This window comes from Lepisosteus platostomus, chromosome 14 (genome assembly GCF_059453375.1).
Source record: "Lepisosteus platostomus isolate fLepPlt1 chromosome 14, fLepPlt1.hap1, whole genome shotgun sequence".
Taxonomy (NCBI): Eukaryota; Metazoa; Chordata; class Actinopteri; order Semionotiformes; family Lepisosteidae; genus Lepisosteus; species Lepisosteus platostomus.
In genome coordinates, this window is record NC_142624.1 from 38,219,144 (window position 1) to 38,243,977 (window position 24,834).

The 24,834-nt window shown below is 41.7% G+C and overlaps 1 protein-coding gene across 7 annotated transcripts in view; it reads right to left on the reverse strand.

Annotated features, from left to right (window-relative positions):
• Positions 1–1,539: 1,539 nt before the first annotated feature.
• ptpn4a (protein tyrosine phosphatase non-receptor type 4a) overlaps positions 1,540–24,834 on the reverse strand; it is a 64,737-nt gene continuing 41,442 nt past the window's right edge. For 6 of the 7 annotated variants that reach the window (XM_088606193.1, XM_088606197.1, XM_088606194.1 and 3 more), the window contains 17 exons: positions 23,757–23,820; positions 22,264–22,436; positions 20,965–21,033; positions 18,421–18,549; positions 17,554–17,712; positions 14,584–14,743; positions 13,749–13,832; positions 13,604–13,660; positions 12,835–12,991; positions 12,489–12,655; positions 10,764–10,854; positions 10,613–10,674; positions 9,979–10,125; positions 9,490–9,618; positions 9,210–9,358; positions 6,961–7,096; positions 1,540–6,345 (listed from right to left, as the gene is read on the reverse strand). In XM_088606193.1, coding sequence (XP_088462319.1) covers positions 6,259–6,345; positions 6,961–7,096; positions 9,210–9,358; positions 9,490–9,618; positions 9,979–10,125; positions 10,613–10,674; positions 10,764–10,854; positions 12,489–12,655; positions 12,835–12,991; positions 13,604–13,660; positions 13,749–13,832; positions 14,584–14,743; positions 17,554–17,712; positions 18,421–18,549; positions 20,965–21,033; positions 22,264–22,436; positions 23,757–23,820 — 2,020 coding nt within the window. In that variant the 3' untranslated portion in view covers positions 1,540–6,258. The remainder of the gene's footprint in view (positions 6,346–6,960; positions 7,097–9,209; positions 9,359–9,489; positions 9,619–9,978; positions 10,126–10,612; positions 10,675–10,763; positions 10,855–12,488; positions 12,656–12,834; positions 12,992–13,603; positions 13,661–13,748; positions 13,833–14,583; positions 14,744–17,553; positions 17,713–18,420; positions 18,550–20,964; positions 21,034–22,263; positions 22,437–23,756; positions 23,821–24,834) is intronic. The other variant, XM_088606192.1, reaches the window with a different exon arrangement.

The following is a 24,834-nucleotide window of genomic DNA, read 5'->3' on the forward strand; positions in this document are numbered from 1 at the left end:
GTTGGCGTCGACAATCCATCATGTTCACAGCTCTGCGCATAAGCCCCTGTATCTGGCCGATATGGGATTATCCCTCTCTCTCCAAGCAATTATAGCTCGGCTGATTCAGGTTTCCTGGGGGGGGGTCCCTCTGCTCCTCTGTACTCTGTGGGTGATGGGCAACATTTCGTTCCCCCGGGTCCTGGAACACCACCCGAAGGGATCGGCCACATTAAGTGTTTTTAAGTCTAGCTTGATGACCCTTTCTCAGAAAGGCATTTTATCCCAGTGCTCATCTTCTTTATCTGCATTTCCATGGTTGTGTCATTTTCCTCTGCGTATTGTGCATGTTATGCACTGCATTGTAAAGCGTTTTGGGATGACTGGTTTTAAAGGTTCTACATATAAAATTACTTAGATTTACTTAAAACGGCACTCACCCGACTATCTCCACCAATAGAAAAATGCCAGGGAAAGCAATTTATATGCATAATACTCTACTGGCATTTTAGGCAAAATGTTATAGTGCTGTCACATAAAAAAAATACCATTCATTAAGTTCACTTATTCTCAGATTTTATTTAGTTTCACACTGGTTAGTCTGTTCATCAGAAGTGTCCACCTGCTGCATATCTTCTCCTGGGGATATCACCTCCAACACTGTGGAGAAAACCTGACATCCCTGTGCATATAAAAGGAGGTGGTACTCGTCATTCTTCCTCCCTGAACCAGACCTGCAGTTAGTCTCCTGTGTGAGAGGGGAACAAAAAAATCCACCCAAAACCCTTCAACAACAACTGGACGTAAGGTGCCTTTAAAAAAACGCAATCGGTATTCACCGAAAGATGAGAGGGTCGCCAACTTTGTGAACGGAGCTGAGGGGGGTTTCGGATGTTGCCTGCTTGGGCACGTCTTTTCTGGGGATCGGACTCGACCCGCCCAGATCGGACCTCAACCGGAGCCAGAGCCGCACCTGCGTGCGGAGAACCCCGCTTCCGCAGGGCTCTGGAAACGAGACCCAGACACCGGCACTTTTACTAAGGTCGTAGGTGAGAAGAGCAACAACGAGGAGGTTAATTCCACGGAGTACATGGAGAAAACGACAACGTTCTGGCCGCAGAGCTGGTGTCGAGTGTGTACAGGAGGGGGAGTGGAAATAGGAAGCAAGCGAGTGGGGAACGGAATGGGCAACTCCGACGTGTACCCTCGCAGCTCATTTGCGGACACAGCTCTTCCCCCTTAACATCTTAATTAGGAGATCCCAGAAACGCCAGGGAATCCCCAGCCAATAACTTAGAAGGAGCAGAAATAAGAGAATGCACGCATCCAGACACCAACAGGGTGCACCGTGCATGTTACTATTGTGATTTCAAAGGAAATTCATGCATTATTAAATGACAAGATAAGAATGAGACAACTGATTTTCTAGTATGCGAATCTTGCTGAATTAAAAAAAGTTTGTTCCTATCTAAAGTCCAGTAACTATTTATCAGGTGTTGTAAGACCACCATCAATTCCAGCCTGACAACTACAGTCGTGTTAATACTCAAGTAAGACACGTTTGTACAGCAATTTACCAAAAATTTACTGATGCTTTTTAATATCCACTGCGACCCACAATGATTTTTCAAAATTCACTAGTGGGTGGCAAAATGAATTCTTTTTTACATAATGCACACTGCCAATTTCAAACACAAAGTGAAATTATCTTTTAAATACCATTCGCAAACGTTCCACAGACCTAAACAAAAATAAAAACAGCAAAGGAGTATTGGAAGAAACCTAGAAATTGACAACAAACTAGCATACTTCAATTTCTGAGCAGAAATAAAGACTTTAAACTTTACAGAACATTGGCACTAAATTCACAATATTTATAATATTGCTCTTATTTACAATGAAAACACTTGAGCCTTAAACCTTCATGTATGTGTATATATACACACACACATACAAATGTATATATATATATGGAAGTGTTACAAACTTTTCTTTTTACAAATGGTATGAAAAAATATTTTTCCTTAAAGTCCAACAGTCATTACTCTACCTTATGAATTTTTTCACGTCAGATTGATACATTCAGTTTTTGTACAGCATGATACAAGTAAACAGCTTTATATCCTTCTATAGACTGTCAGTAAAGAACAGAGATTTTCACAATATTTAAGTATACCCTAAGCAGACATTTATGAAGCCTATTTATACCACAGTTGTGCAGATTTAGAAAACATTTTTATAAGGAATACAATTATCATAACAATATTCTGTCACCAATTCAAATGTGAAGACCTACTTCTTTGTGAGCTGATCTAGGCAAGGTGTACTCAAATCACTGAACTGTCTTTCAAATGTGTGTGGTACCCATTCACCATGTGGTATAAATGGCTTTTGTAAACAGCTGCTTAAGAGACAATAATTCAATAAATTTAATAACTTAAATAACTGATTTAAAGCAATCTGCACCCCCTAGAAAGAAGGTTATCATACCTTAGCATGAGACTTCAGGAGTGAGGAACTCAACACATGAGTTTTGGCAAAACCAGCCTTAGAACTACTCTTAAAAAAATACAAGGTACTGTATATTGTTTTGTTAGTACTAAAAGAACTCCAAAATTGTCTCAGATCTATGTAATTATACATTAAGATATTAACTATCTCAGAAAGGAAATATTAGGAACACAGTTATCTTATCCTTTGTATACTGCATCTCTGAATGTTGCACTGATGACTGTTAAGTGCACATCTTGCCTGTAAGTTAGTTTTGCATCAGTGGCAAAATTCACTATTTAGAGGCAAAATGAAAAAAAGCACCAACCACCTTACTTTTCAGTTACTTTCTTTTCATAAAATACTTTATTAAACTTCAGAAAAACAAAAATGTCAAATTATCTTAAGTACTTTGCATGATTTAATTGTTCAAAATATTTAATTTCTGATTAAAATCCTATTACAAAATATTTACTGTACATTTTCTAGTTATCAGTTTCTCATGTTACCCGTTCTAATACAAGAATGAACATAAAATAAGGGATAACAGATTAATACTATTACTCATTAGTTTGTTTACACTACTTCAATACAAAATTAATTTAGTCGAAATATAAGCAGGTAACAGAGAATACCAAAAGAGTCAGAAATTGTTCAGAAGTAAAATACTTCCATTTCACACCACCTTGAATCCCTCTTTAATTTCCTGGCCACAATAAAATACTGAAATTTAGTTTATTCCATTCAAATTCAAAGCTTGAGAAGGAAATCTCTGCTTGAACCTTCATAAGGTGCAGCAATGTTAAAACTGAAAACTACGTTTGTAAAAAATAACCTGATTGCAGCCCTAAATGACACTAGTTTATTTTCTGCACAATGGACCTGACTTGTGGTTGGGAGACATTTACCACTTTCAGCCATCGCTCCTTGAGCATGAATTGCAATAAAATGTACTTAATAATAAACTGCTGGCTTTGACAAAATCAAATGTGAAATTTGTGACTTGCTGGGCTCTTTTCATTCAATGTTCCAGTGACATGCATTCGTACAGGTACATTCTTTCCTACAGAGATCCTGATTAACAGACAGCATTTTAGTCAATGTAAAACTTCTGAGATGCGGCCCAATGTGTTTTTTTCCCTCCTTTGTTGATGTGGAAAAAACGGCTTAGTAATTGCAATGTTTTTGTTTTACAAAAATATTTAAACGCATGTCATCTTCCTTCTCATTTTAAAGATCTTAATATACAGCAAGGTATTTACAATGTCTAGTTTATGTACACAAAACCAAGAAGTGGCACTACAGATTTCAGCTTCTTCTACATGTGTTTTAGCAAACAATGGTACAACTGTATCACATTTCTCTCTTCCCAAGCAGCATTAAGGCTACAAAGTCTGCAGCAAAGTACTGTCCATTCCCACAAAGGCCAAGGCAGTTCTTTTACAAAAATACATCCCACCCTCCAGTATTCCAGAATAACCTAAATATACAGCTTATGCTATTACTTTGTTTTGTCAAACAAAACTTGCAGGACAGTCAAAGGTATTTTAAATCAAATTGTCCATAACCCAGTCCTGATTTTTTAAAACAATATTCAAGTTTTATTTATAGGTTTTTACATAAATACTGAGAAATTTTGGACAGGTGATAGAAATCGGTTAAGCTTCAACTTGCTAACTTGACAGAAAGAGTCTCTTAAAGAGTCTCACAAGGGTCAGGACTTGTCGGCAAGAATATTTAACTGACTCAGAAGAGGCCTGATGTGCCCTGATCAGCCAAGGCTCATCAGTCTTGAAGGGAAACTGCAGCAGGTAAAGGAGGGGCTTTATCACTACAAAGCTACGCTACACATAAAAACCTGCTGAACATCTACTATGAAAATAAAGTACTGCTGTTCCACTACTGGGAAAAAACCAACTGATGCCACTGTCATCCACATGCACTGCACAGAAAAGATGGTAGGATATTTCCCCTTGAGTTACTGAGTGGCACACCTAAGCTTTAATGCGAGATAATTAATACTGGAAAAAAAACACTTCTTGAAATGATGTTAGGGCATGTAAACAAGCAGAAAAATAGTTTTGATTGTTCACAGTCAAGCTTGTTGCTGCTGGCATTTCCAAATCACCTACTGTATATATATTGACACTGTAGAGGTCAAATGAAATGTTCAATAATTGCACACACACGTGTAGAAATCTCATAGAAGCACTACTGCCAACACCAGGACTGGGCGAAAAAGGACAACTGTACATGTGATGCAGAATAAAAGCTGCACAGAAATGCACTGACAATTTAAGGTGTCGAATTTGTTTAGAATAATGCTTAAGAACTATTAAAGAGTCGTTTATTCAAATCATATTTGATAGGGTTAAAGAAATTAATTATAACGTATGCTTAAAGGTTCCAACACAATCTAGCAATTTAAACGGGTTCTATCACATGGACTAGAGCACCACCTGTGGAGACTAATTGACTGTACAAGCATTGTAAAACCATGACGCACATACTCCTCCCCATAAAATAAAAACCTCAAATTAAAAGTCTACTGGGAAAACACCACACAGTTACTTAAGAGGAAAAATGCTATTTTTTAACACCGTTTAAGGGTACTGTAAAAAGAGGCCACTGGAAGAGATTAAATCTAGCAGGAGATGCTCTGTATGGAAACCTGGCTAAAGCCTTTATTACAATTGCTCAAGTTTTAACACCATCCTGACAAGTCGGTCAATGAAATGAAAAGGGTCTTTATTAGTTTTGTTCCCTACATTCTTTAAAAAAATCCTCACAAAAAGAAACAAAAATCCTAACAAAGGTTTGAACTGAAAAAGCCTTAGTCAGGTGTCAGTTTCTCCACTTTAAATGCCCACCTGTTTAAAGGCAGAGATTTCAGACAGCAGCGTACCAAAGAGACTCTTCTTGTTAGGCAAAGCAGTTATTTATATTACAGGCAGGTATAAAGCTGGAAATGATATCATTCTGCTACAAAGAATAATTTTCCAGCAGTTTTATCTCCATCAGAGTGGCATTACCTACGAATCAACTGAAGGTACAATGTACATAAAGCCACACCAAAAAAACTGCTTTCCCCTTTCAGCACCTAGTACCTATTGTCAGAACATCTGAGCCTGTTTTTCACTCCAAAAATTAAATAGGACCTAAAATGAAGCAAATTCTCTCACAGAAGACTAACAGGATATTAACCGCAGTAACTGCATTCATTTTAACTGATCTGTTAGCAGGCCTACAGGGAAAAACAAGATTCCAGATACATCTTGATTTAGTACAATTGGTTGACACAAACTAAAATTAAAATTGAGAAGTACTGTAAATAAGGGATTACAATAAAAAAGGAATATCACTCTGATAGATTTATAATGAATTTCAAGCATAGTGACTCATTTTTAACCCTGTGCAATGGCAACTATTCCACGTAAGTAAAATGCTTATTGAGAAGGTCTATGGTCATGTTATGGCACTACAGCAAAACTCCATATGCTATTTACCCTGAACACTCACTTTCCTTAAAGTACCTATCATCTTAGAAAGAAGCAAAATATTTCAATTTTTCACCAAAAACATTAAGTCTTCTACAATTTGTTTTTTTTTTTCTCCTCCAACATAAAGTGCAACAGTGCTAAGTTTTCTCAAAAGTTCCAGCTCCCAAGTGGCCATTTTGACTTGATTTCCTTCTTGATCGTTTCCTGTGAAAATCTGCTTCCGGCCCCTGGAGTTCCGACAGCAAAGCGAACTCCACAGCCTTCCAGATTAAGACATCTTCCCCTTGGGTTACTTGTACAGTGTTGACTTGAACGGTTTCACCAGGCCTTCTTCATATACCCTTAAGATAGCTTCACAGACAAACCTGTACTGGCTCTGAAAAACAGCACAGAAAGAGCAGGAGATGCACGGTGAGGGTCCGTGAGTGCGACTCCATATGCATGTCCATATACGATACACTGGAACCAGGTCTTGTGTCAGGCATTGCTTGCTCTCTTTTGAAATCTACTGATGCAGTTTGCACACTGCTGGGTATTAATGAAAGATAATCACAAATCAAATTCACAAAAATAGCCTCTGCTTATTTTGAACCTTTCTTCATTGTGGAACTCACAAACTGTAGCTCCCAGGATCGAAATATTAAAAATGTTGAGTCTTATACTATGGCCGTGGTGACTGTTCTGTGTAAAATGATGACACACAATAAAGACTTAAAAGCTTGTCTATAATAATTGTATCTATTTTATAGAACTTATCTATTCATCAGCTTAGACAGTGGAAGAGATGTGTTCCTTGTTCCAGCTGGTATCGAAAAGAAATGCTCAAATTCTGAAGAATTAAACAATTATTAAGTAAGTTTTAAAAAATCTATTTTACTTTGCATCCTAAAGCTATCTGTCCTAAGCTTCAAAACCTCTTACGAGAGTTCAGAAAAATAACATTACACAGTTACTCAACAAAGATCACTGCGGGGGGAAATGCCATACTTACAGGGGTTTGAATCATCATAGCCCTTTGATCTCTCATTGTTCTGACAACGTCTAAGGGATAGACAGGCTGGTTGCATTCGATCAAGCACATAGCTGTTTCCATGGTGATGAGCACTCCGGTCCGGCCTATCCCCGCGCTGGAATACACACAAGGGAGAAGTGAGTAGTGCTCGGAATATCGGAAAAACCCTGCAGAAATTTCACTGAATGGGTGGGATGGGACTGGCCCATGTAATTTACAAACAAATCAATTTAAATATAGATATATTAAATACATCTCGGAAGAACAGGGACATGCTGAAAACCGACTCACCATACGATTAAGATTAAGATCACTTTATAGGCCATATACCATTTCTTGTATTAGGAATTTGTCTTTTCGCAGACCCCAGCTTGCTCTCCATGAGTCACACAGGCAGCGAGAGAGAAGCTGGGGGTCAGAGCGCAGGGTCAGCCATTTATACGGGGCCCCTGGAGCAGTTGGGGTTAAGGGCCTTGCTCAGGGGCCCAACGGGGTAGGGTTCCTCTGCCGGCCGCGGGTTACGAACCCAGCTCCACAGCCGAAACGCTGCGTCTCTTCCCTTTCCAGCAGGGAATAAACCTTTCCTTGTTCCTTTGCAGCCTACACCTGCTGACGCAGTCGCTTACTTGAACTTCTTCAAAACAACATGTCCAGCCACAATCACCTACGGCTTCACACCCTGAAGTTGTATTTGTACTGCACGTAGAAGGCAAGTGTTCCTAGGACATGACATTACCAGCAAGGAATAAGGCACATCCTGATGGACACGCAATCTATTATGCACAATTTTAAACATTACTGGACCAAAATTAAAATATAGATTTGATTACTTATATTTACAGATGACCGTGCATTTACTGTACATTACAAAAGCTACACTTACAATAATGATTAAAGTATACCAATGATTACAATGACATTCCTTGTCTTGTAGATGAATGAAAAAAGCTCTCTTTTGTGATTTTAGGAAAGTATCCACTGAAATAAATCTTAAAATAACTAGTACCCAGTTTAGACCACATCTCATTAATCATAATCATTACCAAATATAGAGATCATATTCTGTATTACAGGCAAATCACGTGATTGTGGTAAGATTTAATTACAGTTGTGGTGGTTCAATTCCTAACCAGTGTAATAGAAATACTGCAATTCTTTAAATAGCAGACACTCCCTTCCTCATTCACCAGCCAAGTATGCACTGGGTATGTGACTATGTCATACAAGCATTAAGCTAAATGAAAGCTTTAATTGTCATTAAGCTTTTAAAACCTTTCATTCTAAGAGCTGGAAAACAGCAAGGTTAATTACAAAACGGGCACACTCCCCTCTGCAAAACCCACTGATAGCCTATTAATGACATGGTCCTGTTAAAAGAAGTGCTTAATAATCTCATAATAATGACAATAACAAAAATATTAAAACTGAAGCTGTCTGTCTTCAGTACCCAATCCAATTAAAGCACACTGAAAAGAATAATAAGTCAACCTGAAAAAATAACTGAATATAAAATGTCCAATAAATAAGAACATTATGGCCATACAAAACTGATGCAATCATATGGCTACACTTCACACAAAAGCAATGTGCAAGCCACAATGCATGTAGTAGTACGTAACCTGAAATTGATCTTTGGACTACTTCAAAATGCTAGGCCAGATCAATATCCGATACTGTGGACAAAACAAAATGTTTCATAAAAGGGGGCAAAAGCACGGATGAGGTAGTTTTTCGCAGGTTCTCTGTTTCAAAGGATGTGTCAGAATATTCCTCCCCACTATGCAAACGCAACAACCCAAGAAGTTTAGAAACTGATATAAAAGAATGCGGTCAGTTAAAATCTATAAAAACCGAACGCCATTTCCCCGGAAATGAAGAATCCAAAGAGAGCCGTATTCACAGGGCTGGAGGAGCCGAGGGCACAGGGAGCTGTTTACAGCAACGGGACGATCGCGCCCCTTCGCCATGACTGCTAGTAACTCTCCGTCCACGTCTCCGTCCACATGGGGACAAGGTACAACGCCGGCACCCAGCCGGATCACTGAAGACCCCGCCCGACACCTCGACACGGACTCTGAGGCGCGACTTCATTTCGAGTGAACAGAACACGCCTGGAGGTTTCCTGCTGTTCACCGACGCAGGCAGAGCTGTCCCACTGACTGCACGACGGGTTCCCCCGTGGAAATCCCGAAGGGAGCGCAGGCCGCCGGCCGTCTCTCAGGGCTCACCTGCAGTGCACCACCACGGGCTCGTCCTTGCCCGCTCGCTTGCGGCGCACCAGGCTCACAAAGTCCAGGAAATCCGTCGAGTCGTCGGGAACGCCGTGGTCCGGCCAGGCCACGTACTGGATCTGAGTCAGGTGGCGGCTCTCGTTGCTCTGCCCAGGGCGACAGGACAGACAGCAGAGGGGATTACTGACCGCGGACAACCTCATAATCACCCTCAACAAAAAACAGGAAGAAAACAGGAAGGAGTGACAGAAGGCGCGTCTGTCGCTGTGCATCCTACCTCCGAGTTTGTGAGAGTCATCTCTCTAACCAGGAACGCAGCATTCCCTTCTTCAGAGAGACAGGTGATCTGAAAACTGCCGTAAGACGCACTCCCAGAAGGATTCGGCCAGTACTGGTGACACTTGATCTAAAAAGAAATCCATCGAGTGTCAGCCATTATTTGACACCACACCCTCGGCCGAGTTAAACAGACAAGTTTGGGTTAAGGAACGTGACGATAACCTCAACTGTTTTGTTAAATTTCCATTTCTTATCCATTCCAACATCTAGCATTGCATGAAACTACCTGCACATACTTAGGTTTTTCAGATCGTACCCAAGGACATGTGACCCCCAGTACAGGCCCATGAGGCACACCTTCACAACACCTTTGAGCGCCTAACAAAAACCCTCCAAAAAAGTCTTATTGGGATAAAATAATGCGGTCAGCTTTTTTCCTTATGACGACCACAGAAACGGAAAGTGACAGGGAATGAAAAGAACGTACTCTGCCTCTTTCCACCTGAGTGGTCAGCATGACCACCATGGAGGAGCCCTGTTCCCACGTCATCTGCCAGAAATCTGGGCAGGTGTTGGGCAGAGGACCCTGGCAGGCGATGTACCGATTAATGATGCTGGAGGAGGGGATCTCCATCTGAGAAGGGATAAAAGCACAATAGAATGAGGATTATTTAGGGGCTAATTCATGTTCAGAAGCTTCCTTTATCGGGGGGGAAAATGATACTTCAGTAAGAGACAAAAGACCCCCAGTGAAACTGTCTCGCCTTCTCCCCTGGAGGTTGGAAGGGCTATTTCAGAGGTACCGAGGACAGTTAAATAAATCGGTTCCAAGTGAGCAGGCTGGTGACAAAGTTTTTTTTTTCCCATCATTGTACCGATGGAGAAAAGTGTTGTTTTGTAATTCGGTCTTAGCAATTCTTTAACCAGGGACTCGGACGATTAGGCTATAAAGAATCCCGAAAACAGGTGGAAACGTTCTTCTTGACACTACAGCCGAAGCTTGATGAACGGTGGCACAGCTCACATGCCGCAGACTCTCCTAAGCGAGCATCAGATCACCTTTCTGTTGTTACAATGCCCTAACATAGCCGACATGTAGAAAAAAACTCCAAAACACTTACATTTATGTAATTTGCATTGATATAATCATCCGCACCCTTCAGAATAACCCGTGTTGCATCATCTAAAACACACAAAAGGTTCAGAGCATTACCCTGCGTGTGCCACAACACACTCCGAATTTCTCACAAAAATCGGAACAGTCATACTCACACGGGGAGATGTCTCTGTAGCGGTTTTTGGAAATGTTCTGAGGTAATTTGGCACAAGACATGGTCATTCCAGGCTTTTTCCGGTAAAGTTGCTAAAAATGAGATGAAAGACAAACGTAAGATTTCTGCAGCTTCAGTGCAACCGAATAAACAAAACCAACTACAGCTGTTTTTCATGAATTTACATAAATCATGACTAATCACCCCAGACAAGCCTAATTTAGTGGAATATACATCTTTTATTAGAATACAAAAAGCTCATGAGAATCCTTTGCAGCTTTTACCTTACTAGCTTCAAAGAACGTTTTACTAACAGTGCATGACCAACTTACCCAAACAGGAAACTGTTGAGGCCGTCTGATGAAAAACAGGAAGCAATAGGATTTAATTTAGATACGTGCCTTCCGTACCTGCTGTGGGAAACGTTTTGTATACCAATACTTCAAACACTGTATCTGGGATCTTAATTCTTTGTTTTATTATTATCCACATCTCTATGTTGAAGAATTAAAAACTTAGTAGCACTTTGGCTAGTCTTTTTTTCTTAAAGTAACTTCTGAAACCAGAAGCTCTTAGTTTCCACTATTTAGTCCTTTAAGATGAGAGATGCTTGCATGCATTAAAAATTAATTTGTACATGAATATGTGACCGATCCAATGTGAAATTTACATCTTCAGGCCACATCTATTTTTTTTTTGCTGCCAGATTGTTCATTCCTTTGGCTAAAAAATTAATCCAAGACAAACCTCATTTCAAGTTTGCATTCTATAATTTTTTAATTCACAGGTAAAACAGTTGCACAGAGCATTATTCATTAGAGAGGACTAAACCAGCAGTGAGACAGAGCAGGGACCCAACGTAAGTTACACCCTGAATCTAAAAGAGGATGCAACACGGGGAAATCAGCAGTTACAATACCGTATGTTTGAACCGCAGGTATACAAGTAGAATTAAGAGTTAACAAAGGGTGTGTGGGATCTGATCAATGTTCTTTAATGGCCTGTGAGCGCAAAAATGTCAAGTTTTGCAAATATTTTCCCCAGTGACAAAAACTTGTATGCACTAAACTGCGTGTATGTAAAATTGTAAACCTGAAATTGTTCTTTGTTAATATAGTCATCCTCATAGAAGCATGGAGATCCAAAAGACAGGGACAGCGATTCAACGAGTGTGGAGCGAGCAGGAGCAGGGAGGTAGACTGCGAGAGCAGAGATATCGATGATCGAGAAGCGATAATAATGCACACAGCCAAGTTGAGCCACTCGCAGCCAGTCTCGTGCGGTCAACTTAGCATTTTTCAATGATAGAGTTGAAATGAGTTTGTTTTATCATCACATTTTTGGGGGGATTTAATGTTTTGTGCGCAGTTCAATTTCCTATGTACACTGATTTCATAACCTGTGTGCGAGCACAGCGTAGAGGAAACACTGGATCTGACCCTTGAGGGGGATAGAGCAGCACAGTGCAGCTGATAACAGCTCTTTAGATTGCGAAGCCTGAAAGACTGATCACAGGGTCTGCAGTTACAATCCTGGCACTTGCACACACCTGGATTCACCCCAGAGCCAGGGAGGCATGGGACTGCAGGAAAGCAAGGGGGCGGTGGGGATACCGGGACAGGGGAGGTGGAAGGGCTGTGTGGGAGACGTGAGGCACAGTGGAAATGCAGGAATAACCCAGCTCTGCACCGCAAGCGCGATGATTGAAATGGGAGGAGAGACTCACATCGAACTGAGCTAGGACAGCGCCGTTGCTCAGGCCTTCTTTTAACTGCAGCATCGAATCTCGCCAGGCATCGTCGTCCAGCTGCGTGGGATCCAGGGCGGATTTCTCCGGGATGTACTGGAAGTCCGGCTCATTCTCCATCTTCTCTTCCACGACGTCATAGATAGCTGGAAAAGACCACCACCAGCCAGTCCTTAACCCCAGTGCTCGGTAAGCCCCACGGCTTTGGCAAAAAGCAAAAGCAAAACCGTAGTGTTCTCCAATAATCTACCAATCTCAGCTATGGCATGAAGGCTGCAGTTTCCAAATTTTAATTGGCATGGCCAGTTAACTCCAGGTCACCCACCATTGGGTCGGACGAGCAGAATGAGCTCCCTCGAATGGCTCTCGCAGCTGGCCTTGATGAACATGACCACCTGGTCGTGGGTGTGCTCCGATATATCCCTGCCGTTGATCAGCACAACCTGGTCGCCTTCGTTCAGGCGGGGGACACACAGGTCCGCCTGGAATTTGGAGGAGAGAGAAACAGCCAAGCCTGTATCAACACGGTGGCAAGGCGCAGCAAATCACACAACGCTAGGCTAAAATGTCATATTAAAGCAGATTTAAACCCCACCTACACTACAAGCCACAGATTTCAAACACCGGCAAGAAAAAGCCAGTGTAACAAACAGAGCAGCTCAAGCCTAAAATTCAGACACCACGAGGACTTCACTGGAGACAAGTGAGCTTCCTCTTAGCCTCGTGAGCTCAGTGCCTCGCCAGGAGATGCCCGTGACATTGTTCTGAGCCAGCAATGCTCACTCTCCTGTAACACCCAGACCGGCACAGCAGGCATATCAGAATGAACAGGAGTGCGCTTCCTTACCATACACAGACCAAATCAGAACTGCAGCACGACTGGAGAGCTGCAGTTCATCTGTGCATGAGAGCACAGACCACGGGGCAGTAAAAAAGCGTTTTCTCTGTGTCACGTTAATTTATAGTATTACCACTGCTCTGCAGGCGGGCCACAGAAAGAGCTGCACATAACACACTAGAGAGCTGCACCGACAGCAGCCCGGCTGTGTGAAGATCAAGATCAAGCTCATCCCGTTTGGGAAACCAATACATACCGATGTTCCCGGCGCCACTCGAGACACAATGACAGGCATTTTCTGATCAGAACCACCCTACGGACAAAAGCAAAATAGTTAGAAGCATCCACCTTTACATTTAGCACCTGCATCTAAAAATCCTCAGAGTTAAAAAAGGAGGTACCTTCACATTGAATCCAAAACGGCCGTGCTCATCTGGCCTCATTCTGATAAGGACTAGATTGTCATGTGGAACAACCCCATTCAGCTATAAAACACATCACAGGGACATGCATGTAATACACATTGAAGAAGCAGTGTCTGCTGGTCAGTCCTTCAGACACAGACATTTCACAAGTCTCTGAATAATAAAGCCAGATCTGGACTGAGAGCTGAAAGCAGCAGTCATGTACACAGCCACAAGGGCATGGTCCTGCTGTCACAGGAGAAGTTTCCTTAACACAAACATGCTGTGTTTCCTCCTAAAATGTAGACGAGGAGGGTACGCTATTTTAAAGGAGAAATAAAAAGAAGCAGATATACAGTCACCTTCCTGAAATAATCCTCAAACTACAAACTAGGGAAGTGTGGCCTGCCGGATACTAAACATAACTCAAGGCAAAGGAGAGGGAGTAAAAACTGGTTTTGGGTTCAGAGATTTAGCGATTCCAATCGGATCCAGAGAGAGAGGGTGTTTTATGGTCATTTGTGAGTTTCACTGTGCTTCAACACTCGAAACAAACACAGAGCAGGCTGTGCACAGGACTGCAGAAATCCACGTTCTCCATCTGGGTCATGTTTAGGCTGAATAAAAACACTTTAAGATTATGAAACCAGATCTTAAAAGGATTTGAAGCATAAATAATGCTTAGGAAGAAAGACTGAAGATGCAGAACCCCCTCAAACAAAAAGCACATTGATATTAAAAAGACGTACAATGTCCTAGTTGTCCATTTCACAGCCCACAGCTGACACCTCAACAAAGAGAGGCATTCTGCACAAGATGAAAGAAATCTTACCATTGATTTTTCTGATGCGAGAGGAACATCATACATTTCATTAATGTGGTTATCCAGTTCCTGCTGGGAGTGCGACTGATTTATCTGGTTGTAGATGTTCTTTCTAGACTGCTTGGGTGGTAGTGCTGGGGGCTGCCCATCTACAGTTGTCTCTTGTGACCTCAAATTGAAATCAGGCAGCAAAACACCATGAGAATGAGTATAAACATGGTTCAGGAATATGCAGCTCTGAATATTGGAAAAAACAAGTGGAAACACATGCAACTCGATTCACAGATCACACAACTGTTTTTTAAAACGGTGTATTCCCAGTTGTACATGTTTGTACAAGTGAGACAATATAAATAGTGCAAGTGTCATGTCACTGTTCAGACGGTTCACAATTCATCAGCTGTGCCTGAGAAGTGCCTGAGAAGTCACGCCAGTCCACACTACCAGGATCAAACCACGCCCTCATGCACAATGGTGTAGATTTAAGTTATGCAGAACCAGGGCCCAGAACAGCAAACTCATTTGATTTGTGACACTAGCCAGGTCAGAAACCTGGGTTCCTAAGCTGACGTTTCAGGAGAAAGATTCCTTGTCTTGTAGAAGCAGAAAGAGTATTTTAAAAGCCTGGGAAATCCAATCCGAGATGCCGGGCTAAAGTGAAGTGGTTGCTAGCTGGCCTCAGAAAAGCCATGTCTCATCTGTCCTTTCAGGAAATTAAAATGCAAAGAAACAGGGAAGAAACACAGAACCTCAAGATAGATAGTTGGGCTGGCTAAGGGCATGCTCTTCTGAACTGGTACCTAACAAATGCTGCAGAATTCATCGTTTAGATAATAAATTAATTTCAGAAGCTGTGTGGTCCTTTCTAAGAAGGGCGATTCTCTGAATGCATTAAACCTTTACACACTTTTGAAGTGAAGTGCTGCCCCCTTTCTCCTTTTGTTTATTCTTCTGCTTACAGAAGACACTCCCTCCCTTGTGTCACTGTAATAGTAGCATTTTTCACTAGACCTTCAGCTAACAGGGTTTGATCCAAATGACAACGCACATTCTTTTGGCTCCCAATCATAGAGGACAAAAAAAGGATCCCGGGATGCTACCAATCATATAATTAAAAAAGGTACGAAATGTGACAGATATTTATCTTTCAGGCTATATAGAAACAATGCAAAGTGTGTTTTTGCTGCATCAATTTAGAATGATTTATATGGGCTCAATGCACTGTTTTCACTTGGAACAACTCGGGAAAAAAAGCAGATTTTTAAAAGTTAGTCTGTGCTCCACAGGCAGTCCTGCAAGACTGTGGTGGTTCCTGCAACGTTAAGGTTAATCACCACACCATGTCCTAATCTGAGCACAGCAGAGTGCCTTCAGCAACAATACAAATGAGAAAGAAAGGGCCAGAATCAGGGAGAGGAACATCTGTCATAAGAAATGGGCGGCCTCCTTAATTCAGCTGTTTTTTTTCTCAGCACAATGGCTAGAGGAAACTACTGTCACTGGATCAACAGAACCAAGTGAAGCAGAAGGGATTTTTTCCCCCAAAACTCAGATGTACAAACCATTTGAAGTTACCCTTATCCTAATCAAAGCACATCTAAAATCAGCACCTGGATAAAAAAAAATAGTTTTTTTTTGTTAAATAAGTAATTTAATGATGCATCCTACTGTAACATATTAGCATAACAAGCTCTGAGCATTAACAATAGTGCCATGGGCACAGGATGCAGCTCTTGATGTGTGCCGAGCCAAGACTGAGCCTCATTATGAATGCTTAGATGACAGCCATGAAAGCAGCCTATTTTGTAGTCTGAAAGCAGAGCATGCAGCTACCGCCTTAGGCCATTTACATAATAAACAATAAAAAAAATTAAAATACACAGCATTGCTGGATTGGACGCCACTAATAATGCCAATATGTATATCACATACCCCAGCACTAAAAATGTTAATGCCAATATGTGTTGTGGAAGTTTATTAATATCAGCATCTGCTGTTTTTTTACAATCCCCTCTACATTTACAAGAGAAAAATCTGCCAAGCTGCTTCTGAAACAGGAAGAGAAAAGGGAGGATCTGTTCAGTTGCTTCGTACAGCACAACACTGCTCGGACCTATTAATAGCTATGCATCACCCAGTAATGCAAACGTAACGTTTAAACAAAGATGACCTGTCTTACGTACACAGCCCTGACACACACACTGCAACACGGAGGATGTGGGTCTTAGAAAACCTTTGGTTACTTGACAAAAAGGAAAATCTGCATGTTTTGAAACATTGGGGGGGTATTTTTAAAAACTTTTATGATGAAAAAAAGACTTCATGCATTCTAAGCTAGTTTCCTGGACTCAAACATAAAAGTCTGTGAATCGGTCAACTTTGAAATAGTTTCCAACCTGCACTCAAGGGATCCGCCTTGCACACCGAAGAATGGAAAATGGAAAACCGGGGATGGAAAAGCGAAGCAGCTGACAGGGCGAACGATCATTTCAATCTTACAATGAAAAGAAGCGGCCATGAATCCCCAAAGCCTCTCGCCCATGATCACTGGTTCGAGTCTGGCTACTGCTAGCCAAGGAGATTCCCCCGGTAGCAGCTCAGCGTCAACTGGCTTAGCACCTCCAAAGCGAGAGGAGGAGGGCGTGCACGTTTGGCCTGGGCAACACAGCGCCCCCTGTGGCCAGCACATGACCTGCAGGACTAATCAAGCTGTTGGTGTAGAATCAAAATACTACAGCACATGTTAAAGTACCTATCTTTTTTTAGGCACCTAAAGCCCCCATCTTAAACATCGAAACTATACATAATGATTACCAGGCCCTCTTAAATATTATCTAGCTTACCGTTTTTGTTTTTTTTTTGGGGCTAGGAATTAGTGGAATGCAGAAAGAAAACGGACATGCAGAAAATCCACAGTGAAAGATTGTCAGCGTCAGAATCGGGCGTTTAAAGTCTGACAGATGAAGACTGGAAACTTACGGGGAGGAGTCCAGGCTGATGCTGTTGGCCTGCGTAGAGGAAGGGGACTTGTGGTTGGCAAAGACTTGACTCGGGGACGTGTGGATCACATGGTCAACCAGATGACCCACCGATGAAGGTCGCAGGCGAGTTCCTTCTTGTGCAAACATGGAGTTCCTGCTGAAGGCAGGACAGCACACAGTGCAGATTACAGTCACCCCCGCTGCGCGGTTAAACACCACTAAGACCATTCAATCTCATTTTTATTTGACATGGATAATTTAAGAGCTTTTAAAACTGAGAACAGGAAGCACATCTTTACCCAAAGACTTGCGGAAGTGTGGAACAAGACGCCCAGAACGTTGCTGGAGCCGATACTCTGACATCTTTCAAGAAACGACTGGATGAGAATGTGGGATCGATTAGCTACTGACTACCAGGCTAACTGGGCCCAATGGCTCCTCTTGCTGTAACCGTTCTTATGTTCTGGATGACACCCATGACAAAATTACGATGAGTAAAAGTAAAAGTAACAATGAAATGATCACCAGTTTTTAGTGGCTTGAATACAGGTGGCAAGTTAAGCCGGTTTTCGAATACTTTCAGACCCAGCACTACGTCAACTCTTTCTCCATTTGCAAATCAGATCAGGCACGGTTAATCTGGCAATGTTTTTTCATTTCAAATTTGGAAATTTTCTTTTCTTTCTGCATTCCTAGTAATTAAGAACAAATCTGTGCAGAGAACATCACTCATGATCAAGTCCGAGAACAAATCCTGCAGCGCCCAAGTAGTTAAGTCGAGGGGTTTTTATGAAAACGCGCTGGTGTCCCCCAGGGGTGCTTGCTGGTGGGTGTGTGGTGCAGGGCTCGCCGGCGAGGGGCTCACTGGTTGGGGGTTCCAGGGGGGGAGCGCGTCGGCAGGCTCTGGGTCTCCAGCCGCTCGTCAGAGTTCCTGCTCATCGTTTCCCAGTCCATCCCACTCATCAGCTTCCGGGCCAGCGGCTTGCTGGGAGACCTGCAGGGGAGGCTGGCTATGATCTCAACGTCCGTCCCGCGGCTCATCGCGGCACAGGCGCGGAGCCGGGACCGGTTTCGGGATGTGGCAAAGGGAACATCGCCCACTACTAGTCCCCCAGAGCTGCGAACCGCGGCGGGCTCGTGGACTGAGGCACAGGCCCGAGAGCAGACCTCTGACCCCTACCAGATTCTATCCCGAGCCTTCGGCACTGAAAACTGAAAAATGTCAATTATTCTTCCTCATCTCTGGACAAATAATACAACAATCAGTGTTGCAGCAGCTTCCCACTAAGAAAAGAAGAATGCGACAGAATCCACAGCTATTTTGTTTCTCTAACCCATGTGCAAACACTTCCCTGCTCCGTACTGGAAAGCCCTGCTATCCTTGGCTGACCTCAGTATTACTTGAAAACATGCACACAAACAGTATAAAAGACCCCTTTCTCAGTCTGCGACCTGTAAAATCAATTTTAACATGTCCTGTAAAACGTTCAGCGGGAGAAGAAAACAACAATTCTTGTTTTTGGCTGACCATCAGCAGGATATTTGTTAATCTGGGGTCACACACAGAGGAAGCCAGGGAGATGCTTTAAGGTCACTTGTTTTTTTTTTCCTTAGCATAATTCTTTTTGCAATGCAGATTTTTTAACAGCAGGAGGCCATAAGACACATAGCAATGACATATTAAAACCTTGCTTCAATCAGTCTGCATCAACACACACAAAGCCCGGCTGAAAACAATGCTGAAAACAGATCATCTCCACTGATAATCAAATGCAAAATGTCCTTTTTCAGACCTGAGGCTAAAGAAAAGCCCTCCAGAAGAATAGTTAGACGTGTTACGGTGTTCAAAAACAAAGATGTCTTAGAGGTGATTAATTAGAGGGTTAACAAAGTCAGAAACGGCACAAGGGTAAACAAAACAGACAATTCCACAGTGCAGTGGCCGTGGAAGAACGATCTGATCAGGAATCCTTGTGAGCATTACAAAATCGTCAGCACACTTCAGACCGTTAATGTATACAAGCGTTATTAATTCTTGTGCTATTTTAGAAATCTGCAGTCCTCAACAGACAGCCTTTAAAAACACAAGATGCATGTAATGGGACAGAAGAAGATGTCTTTCTTCATTTCACTTAGCTACCACGAAAATGTAGGGAACTCCACCCTCTGCAAGCTATTAAGTTTTTGTTACCTATTTTTACCCTCTAGACTGGCAGCAGTCACAGCTTCCAGTACTAGCTGGTTTCAGCCGAATACCAGACACAGTTTTATCTCATGAAAATACAAAATTAGATGCTCTTATGTTCGTAAGCAAACCGCGTGCGAAGTATACTGCTGACCACAGCACTCTAAGGTTGTCATTAAAACAAACGTCCCCATCCTGAGACGGAATTCTGTCAAAATCCCTGTGTTTTCTGTCGTATACCTTCTCCCCAGCCACCCCCCTCCCCAAAAACAAAACATTAAAACACCTATTTCCTCTAGTAGGAACCTATTTCATTAGCACACAATATTAAGTTCCAGCGTCAGCTCATTTATAATAAAAAGCACATCTCGGGCTTCCTAACAACCATTTACATTCACTATAGACATATCACTCTGCTCCAACTAAATATATACTCCATCCTGCGTCAAAGAAACACATTTTGCTTGTTTCATTAGGTTGTTAAATGTCATTACCTGCAGCATGCATCATACATACACACAGGTTCAGCCTTCAGAATGCCTTTGCTTTCGGCTGCTTGTCAAGTGGTGTTTTAACATTACTTTTGAACCTGCAGGTCCCTCCCTCTCATATCGGCTTGCGTTTCCTGTATAACTTGGAGACTTCTAAGAAGGCCTAACCACAATGCATGTCTATGCTCCTCAAAGCTCTACAATGGAACGACCTAATTGGTTTCTTTTAACATAGCCAGGACTGCTTTAGAACACTCTTAATACAGACAGGCAAAACCGTGCAGGTTAGTAACTGCTTGAAGAACGTTTTCCACGCTGATGTTTTGACTTTGTGCACACACATTAACTATGGGCTTTCTTGCACGAGCACAAATGTTAATAGCAAAAACCTCCATACTTTCTATAGAAAGCACATCATTTCTCATTCTAGTCTGTTTTAACAAAAAATTCAGTAACAAACACAGAACACAGAAGAAGGATGAGAAGTTGGAGATTTTTCCGATACTTGATACATACATCTCCAAGCACACACCTTGAACTGTACTATACATATGATCAGAGTACATAGTACAGAGTGCTATACAAATCCTGGACATTGTATATCAATCACAAAACTAGTTTTTTCCTTTAGTGGTGAAAGTGATCAGATGTGACATGAGGAGTAATCCATGTTACTATTACTGCAAAAAAAAAACTCCGCAGTGCATCCTAATCCAGACAGGTTATACTTTACCTGGCAAAAACTCTGTCCTTGATCCCCTTCTCCTTGCCATACTGCACAGACTGTACTTCTGTCCTCCCGCTGGAAACAACAAGGAAAAGGATGGTAAAGATACTTGGTAAAACCTTGTTTTGTTACACCAAGTTCAAATCAACTTCAACATCCGCCACATGACGACGGATCCAAAGGAAGCATTCTGCCAAACAAACATTACTCAGCACTGCGGGTCTGCCGGGATACCCTGAGCATATGATCTTCAAGAGGCAGACTTTATAAAAACCCCTTTTAAAATATCTCAGCACATCCCCGACACTGTGAATTCTTCACATGTGTGCTCCTCTCAGATGATTTCCTTTATTCTTCCTTTTATTATACGGGCTATGTAACACATCTCTACTTTTACCGACAACTACCCGTGAGTGAAAGTAGAAGTGCAACAGCTGTGCTTCTCGCTTCCTAAAGATCTTCAAGACCTCTTCGCCTTACAGTCCTGGGTTTAGTGCTTTCACACCACATACACGTAAGGGTCAGTGGAAAAGTGAAAGAACCGGAGCACATGGAGGGACGTCACGGGACATCTTAATGACGCACTCACGATAAAAATGAACGTGATCAAAAGCTTGGGAACGTTAATTACAATCTTGCAGTTTTGGAATTATGAAAAGATTTTGGGTTCTAAGGGTTTCAAGCAATGCACCATGAATCTGTTCCTAGCTTTAGCAGCTCTGATGCCAGTTTACAGATTACATTTTAAAAGTCAAAACATAACACTCATGTCTACTCTGGGGCTGCAAGCTCATGAATATTAACCCACAAAATCTTAAAATAAAACATTCTGAAAAAACATTTGTTCTGTTTGGGGTTATGCCTTTTAAAGGTGCAAAAAATCCATCCTGATACACGAAGGTTAAACCTCATTCTCATCCTGCAAAATGAGTGGTGCTGCTCCCGCGTGTCAGATATACTGCGCACAGATGAGCGTGCGCGCGGGCGGGCGAGCTGTGCTGCGGGGGTACACTGCGAGATACAGGCATGCCCCTCCAAACCACAAGCTTTCGTGGAGAAAGCACGAGGAGGATGAGGTCAGGGTCATGCACGAAGCAGAGACATCGCCCTGACAGAAGACCAGCAAGTCACATTAACTCGCCAAAAGAGTAACCTGGACTGCACTTTTTAGCTTGCTGAAATATAAGATGCTTCTTAAAACCTTTCCAACATGACCGCTATGAGTAATAAAAAAAAAAATAATCAAACCAAAAACCCTCCACAGCTGAGAGCCAACTTGAAAATCTGACGCACAGAGACACTTACCAGTACCGAAACTTTGAACCCAACGTGAAGTAATGTGCAAAAAAGTTCTTCTGAGGGGGCAGGGGCCTGTCCAGGCGGAAGAAGGTGTGGTGCTCCACACACGCTTTCCACAGGTTCTTGCAGGCGCGGTAGTTCCCCATGTTGAACCCCAGTAGCGTCTCTCTCGAGTCGTGCTGGAGGAGAAGCACAGGAACGCGGCCGTTAGCAGCCGAGCCAAACAAGGCCCGGCCTCCTCGTTCAAAACAACCGGCCCGATTACCGTTCCCATTACCGATGGACTACCGGAAAATTAATTTTTAAAAAAGCGTGGCATGACGACAGGAAGAGAGAAGACCCAGTTGTCTTGTAAGAAGACACTCCGGTTTCACGTCTCTATGGAGACACCACTGACACCAGCTCTCAATTTAATATAAGGCAGCGGAGACCCTGTTGTGACGATGGAAAAGGTCTTAAAAGCTGCCAATCAAAGCCTGGTTGCGAGCTTCATAATTCAAACAAAGATTAAGCCAATAAAGGTCAATAGGTATTTACAGAAGTGGAAGGTTTCTAACTCCTCATTGGGAAAAACACAAAAAGTGCATCGTGTCAGACATGTACCACATCCCTGCTATTTCACAGTTTCATCAGCTATATTCGACTATCTAAGAAAGCATCAATTGTTATACTTAAATCTACCTGTAAGTGTATTAAAACTTTATGGTTATAAGTTCTTTGAAAATGACCTTTCACAGTGCTATAAGACAGCTCAGCACTCTGACAGAACTTTACTGCTTCGGAGCAAATTATGAAGGGGAAACCACTGACTTTTGCTTTTGAAAAAATAGTTCTAAAGGTTCATCACATACAGTATTATTTCATCAAATCATTCATGTCCTTCAAAAGATAATGTAGTCCTGCTTGAGTTTAAAAAAAATGCCTTCTAGATATTTTACTTTTCCTCTTTAGTGTCTGGGTTGACAACAAGCATATATTTTTTTTTTATCAGCAATGCTGAACGGAGAAATATAAAACATTGACAGATTCTAGATGCTGCTGTTACACCAAAACACTGAAGAAAAATTCCACTAGGAAACTGCCCACATACCGTACATACAGCATAAAAAACACACAGACCACAGGACATGTACAAACACACAGCAAGGGATTTTTTAAATTAACCAAGCTCGTGCTGATGCTGTCATCAATACCTGTATGTGTCAACTGTAGATTAATTTAAGCCACAATGACCAGACTGCTAGCAATATCATTCTCAATCAAACCCCAGAACAATGCAGAATGCATTCTGATGAAAACATACACATCACAACACTTGAGTGAGCATTAGATTTAGTGGCGCGGTGCGAGAGCAACCCAACGCTTGGAGTTTCGAAAGCAGGCTTGTTCAACTGTGGTGCACACATGGTCAGCACATGTAAGGGCGACATTTGTGACAGAGTGGAGCAACAAGCTCATCTGTGATCAAGTAAAGCTAACGCCGAGAAGAAAACACTTACCAATTCTCTTCTGAGTTGAATAAAAAACTGTTTACATTTGAAAGATATTTTTACAATCTTCAACCTGTATAAACAAAACACACACATTTTACTTAAAGTCAGAAATGAGAAGATTCTGCAATCACTCTAATGGGAAGTATACAAGACTTGAAATGTGTCTGTATGTTCTTTAACACTCATGAGACTGTTAAGTGCTTTTTTTATTCACTCAACATTAATGCAAGAATACAAACTCAATATGTAGCATTAAACATTTCGTTGGCATGGCTGGGGCAAATCTGCATAATTTGAATGATCCAGCTTTCTTTTTATTCAAATCGTAACTCAGGACTGGTCTAAATACGACTTTTCTATTTGTTCACACTGATATAACAATGGTCTATTATTAAAGAACAGGTTAAAGTCATTGCCTCCAAACATTAAGTTTACAAAACAAAGATCCAAGTTTCTAATACCAACTGGCATATTTCACAACTGGATGATTTGGATAAAATGTATTTCCAAAATTGTTGGATAAAAGAAAATGCATCTCTAAAACACACTGTACAAAGAGACAAATTCATAAAATCAGATGATGTGCAATTCAAGCAGCTTTTTTTCCCATTTCTAACTCAAACAAATATAGCTCCATGGGCATCAAGACACATCACAGCTTATCAAATGGTTACCGTAATCACCACTGTAACATTTACCTGATGTAACTGGCTTTTTAACTGGGTAAAACATGGAGAAATGCACAAAAGAGAAAAACGTTTTTTTTTGTATTTTTAATTTCCTCTGATCGTGATAACAATAGGTGGTTTCAAATCCTTTGGTTAAAGAAAATGAAGCCAAGTTTGCTCCAGGTGTAAAACCAAGTACATCTGTCTCTTTGGATGAGACCTACATTCTCCTCATTAGAGATACAGAAACACTCTTGAACAGACGTACGGATCTGCTAAGAGTGTTGAGGAAGAGTCCCTGTCGGAGAATCAAGTCCCATGCTCTCTTCTAACTGCCACAACAAAAAGACATGAATTCATGACATTTTAAAACTGCTCTTGGGCAGATACTCACATCTCGTGGAACAATGAATCTT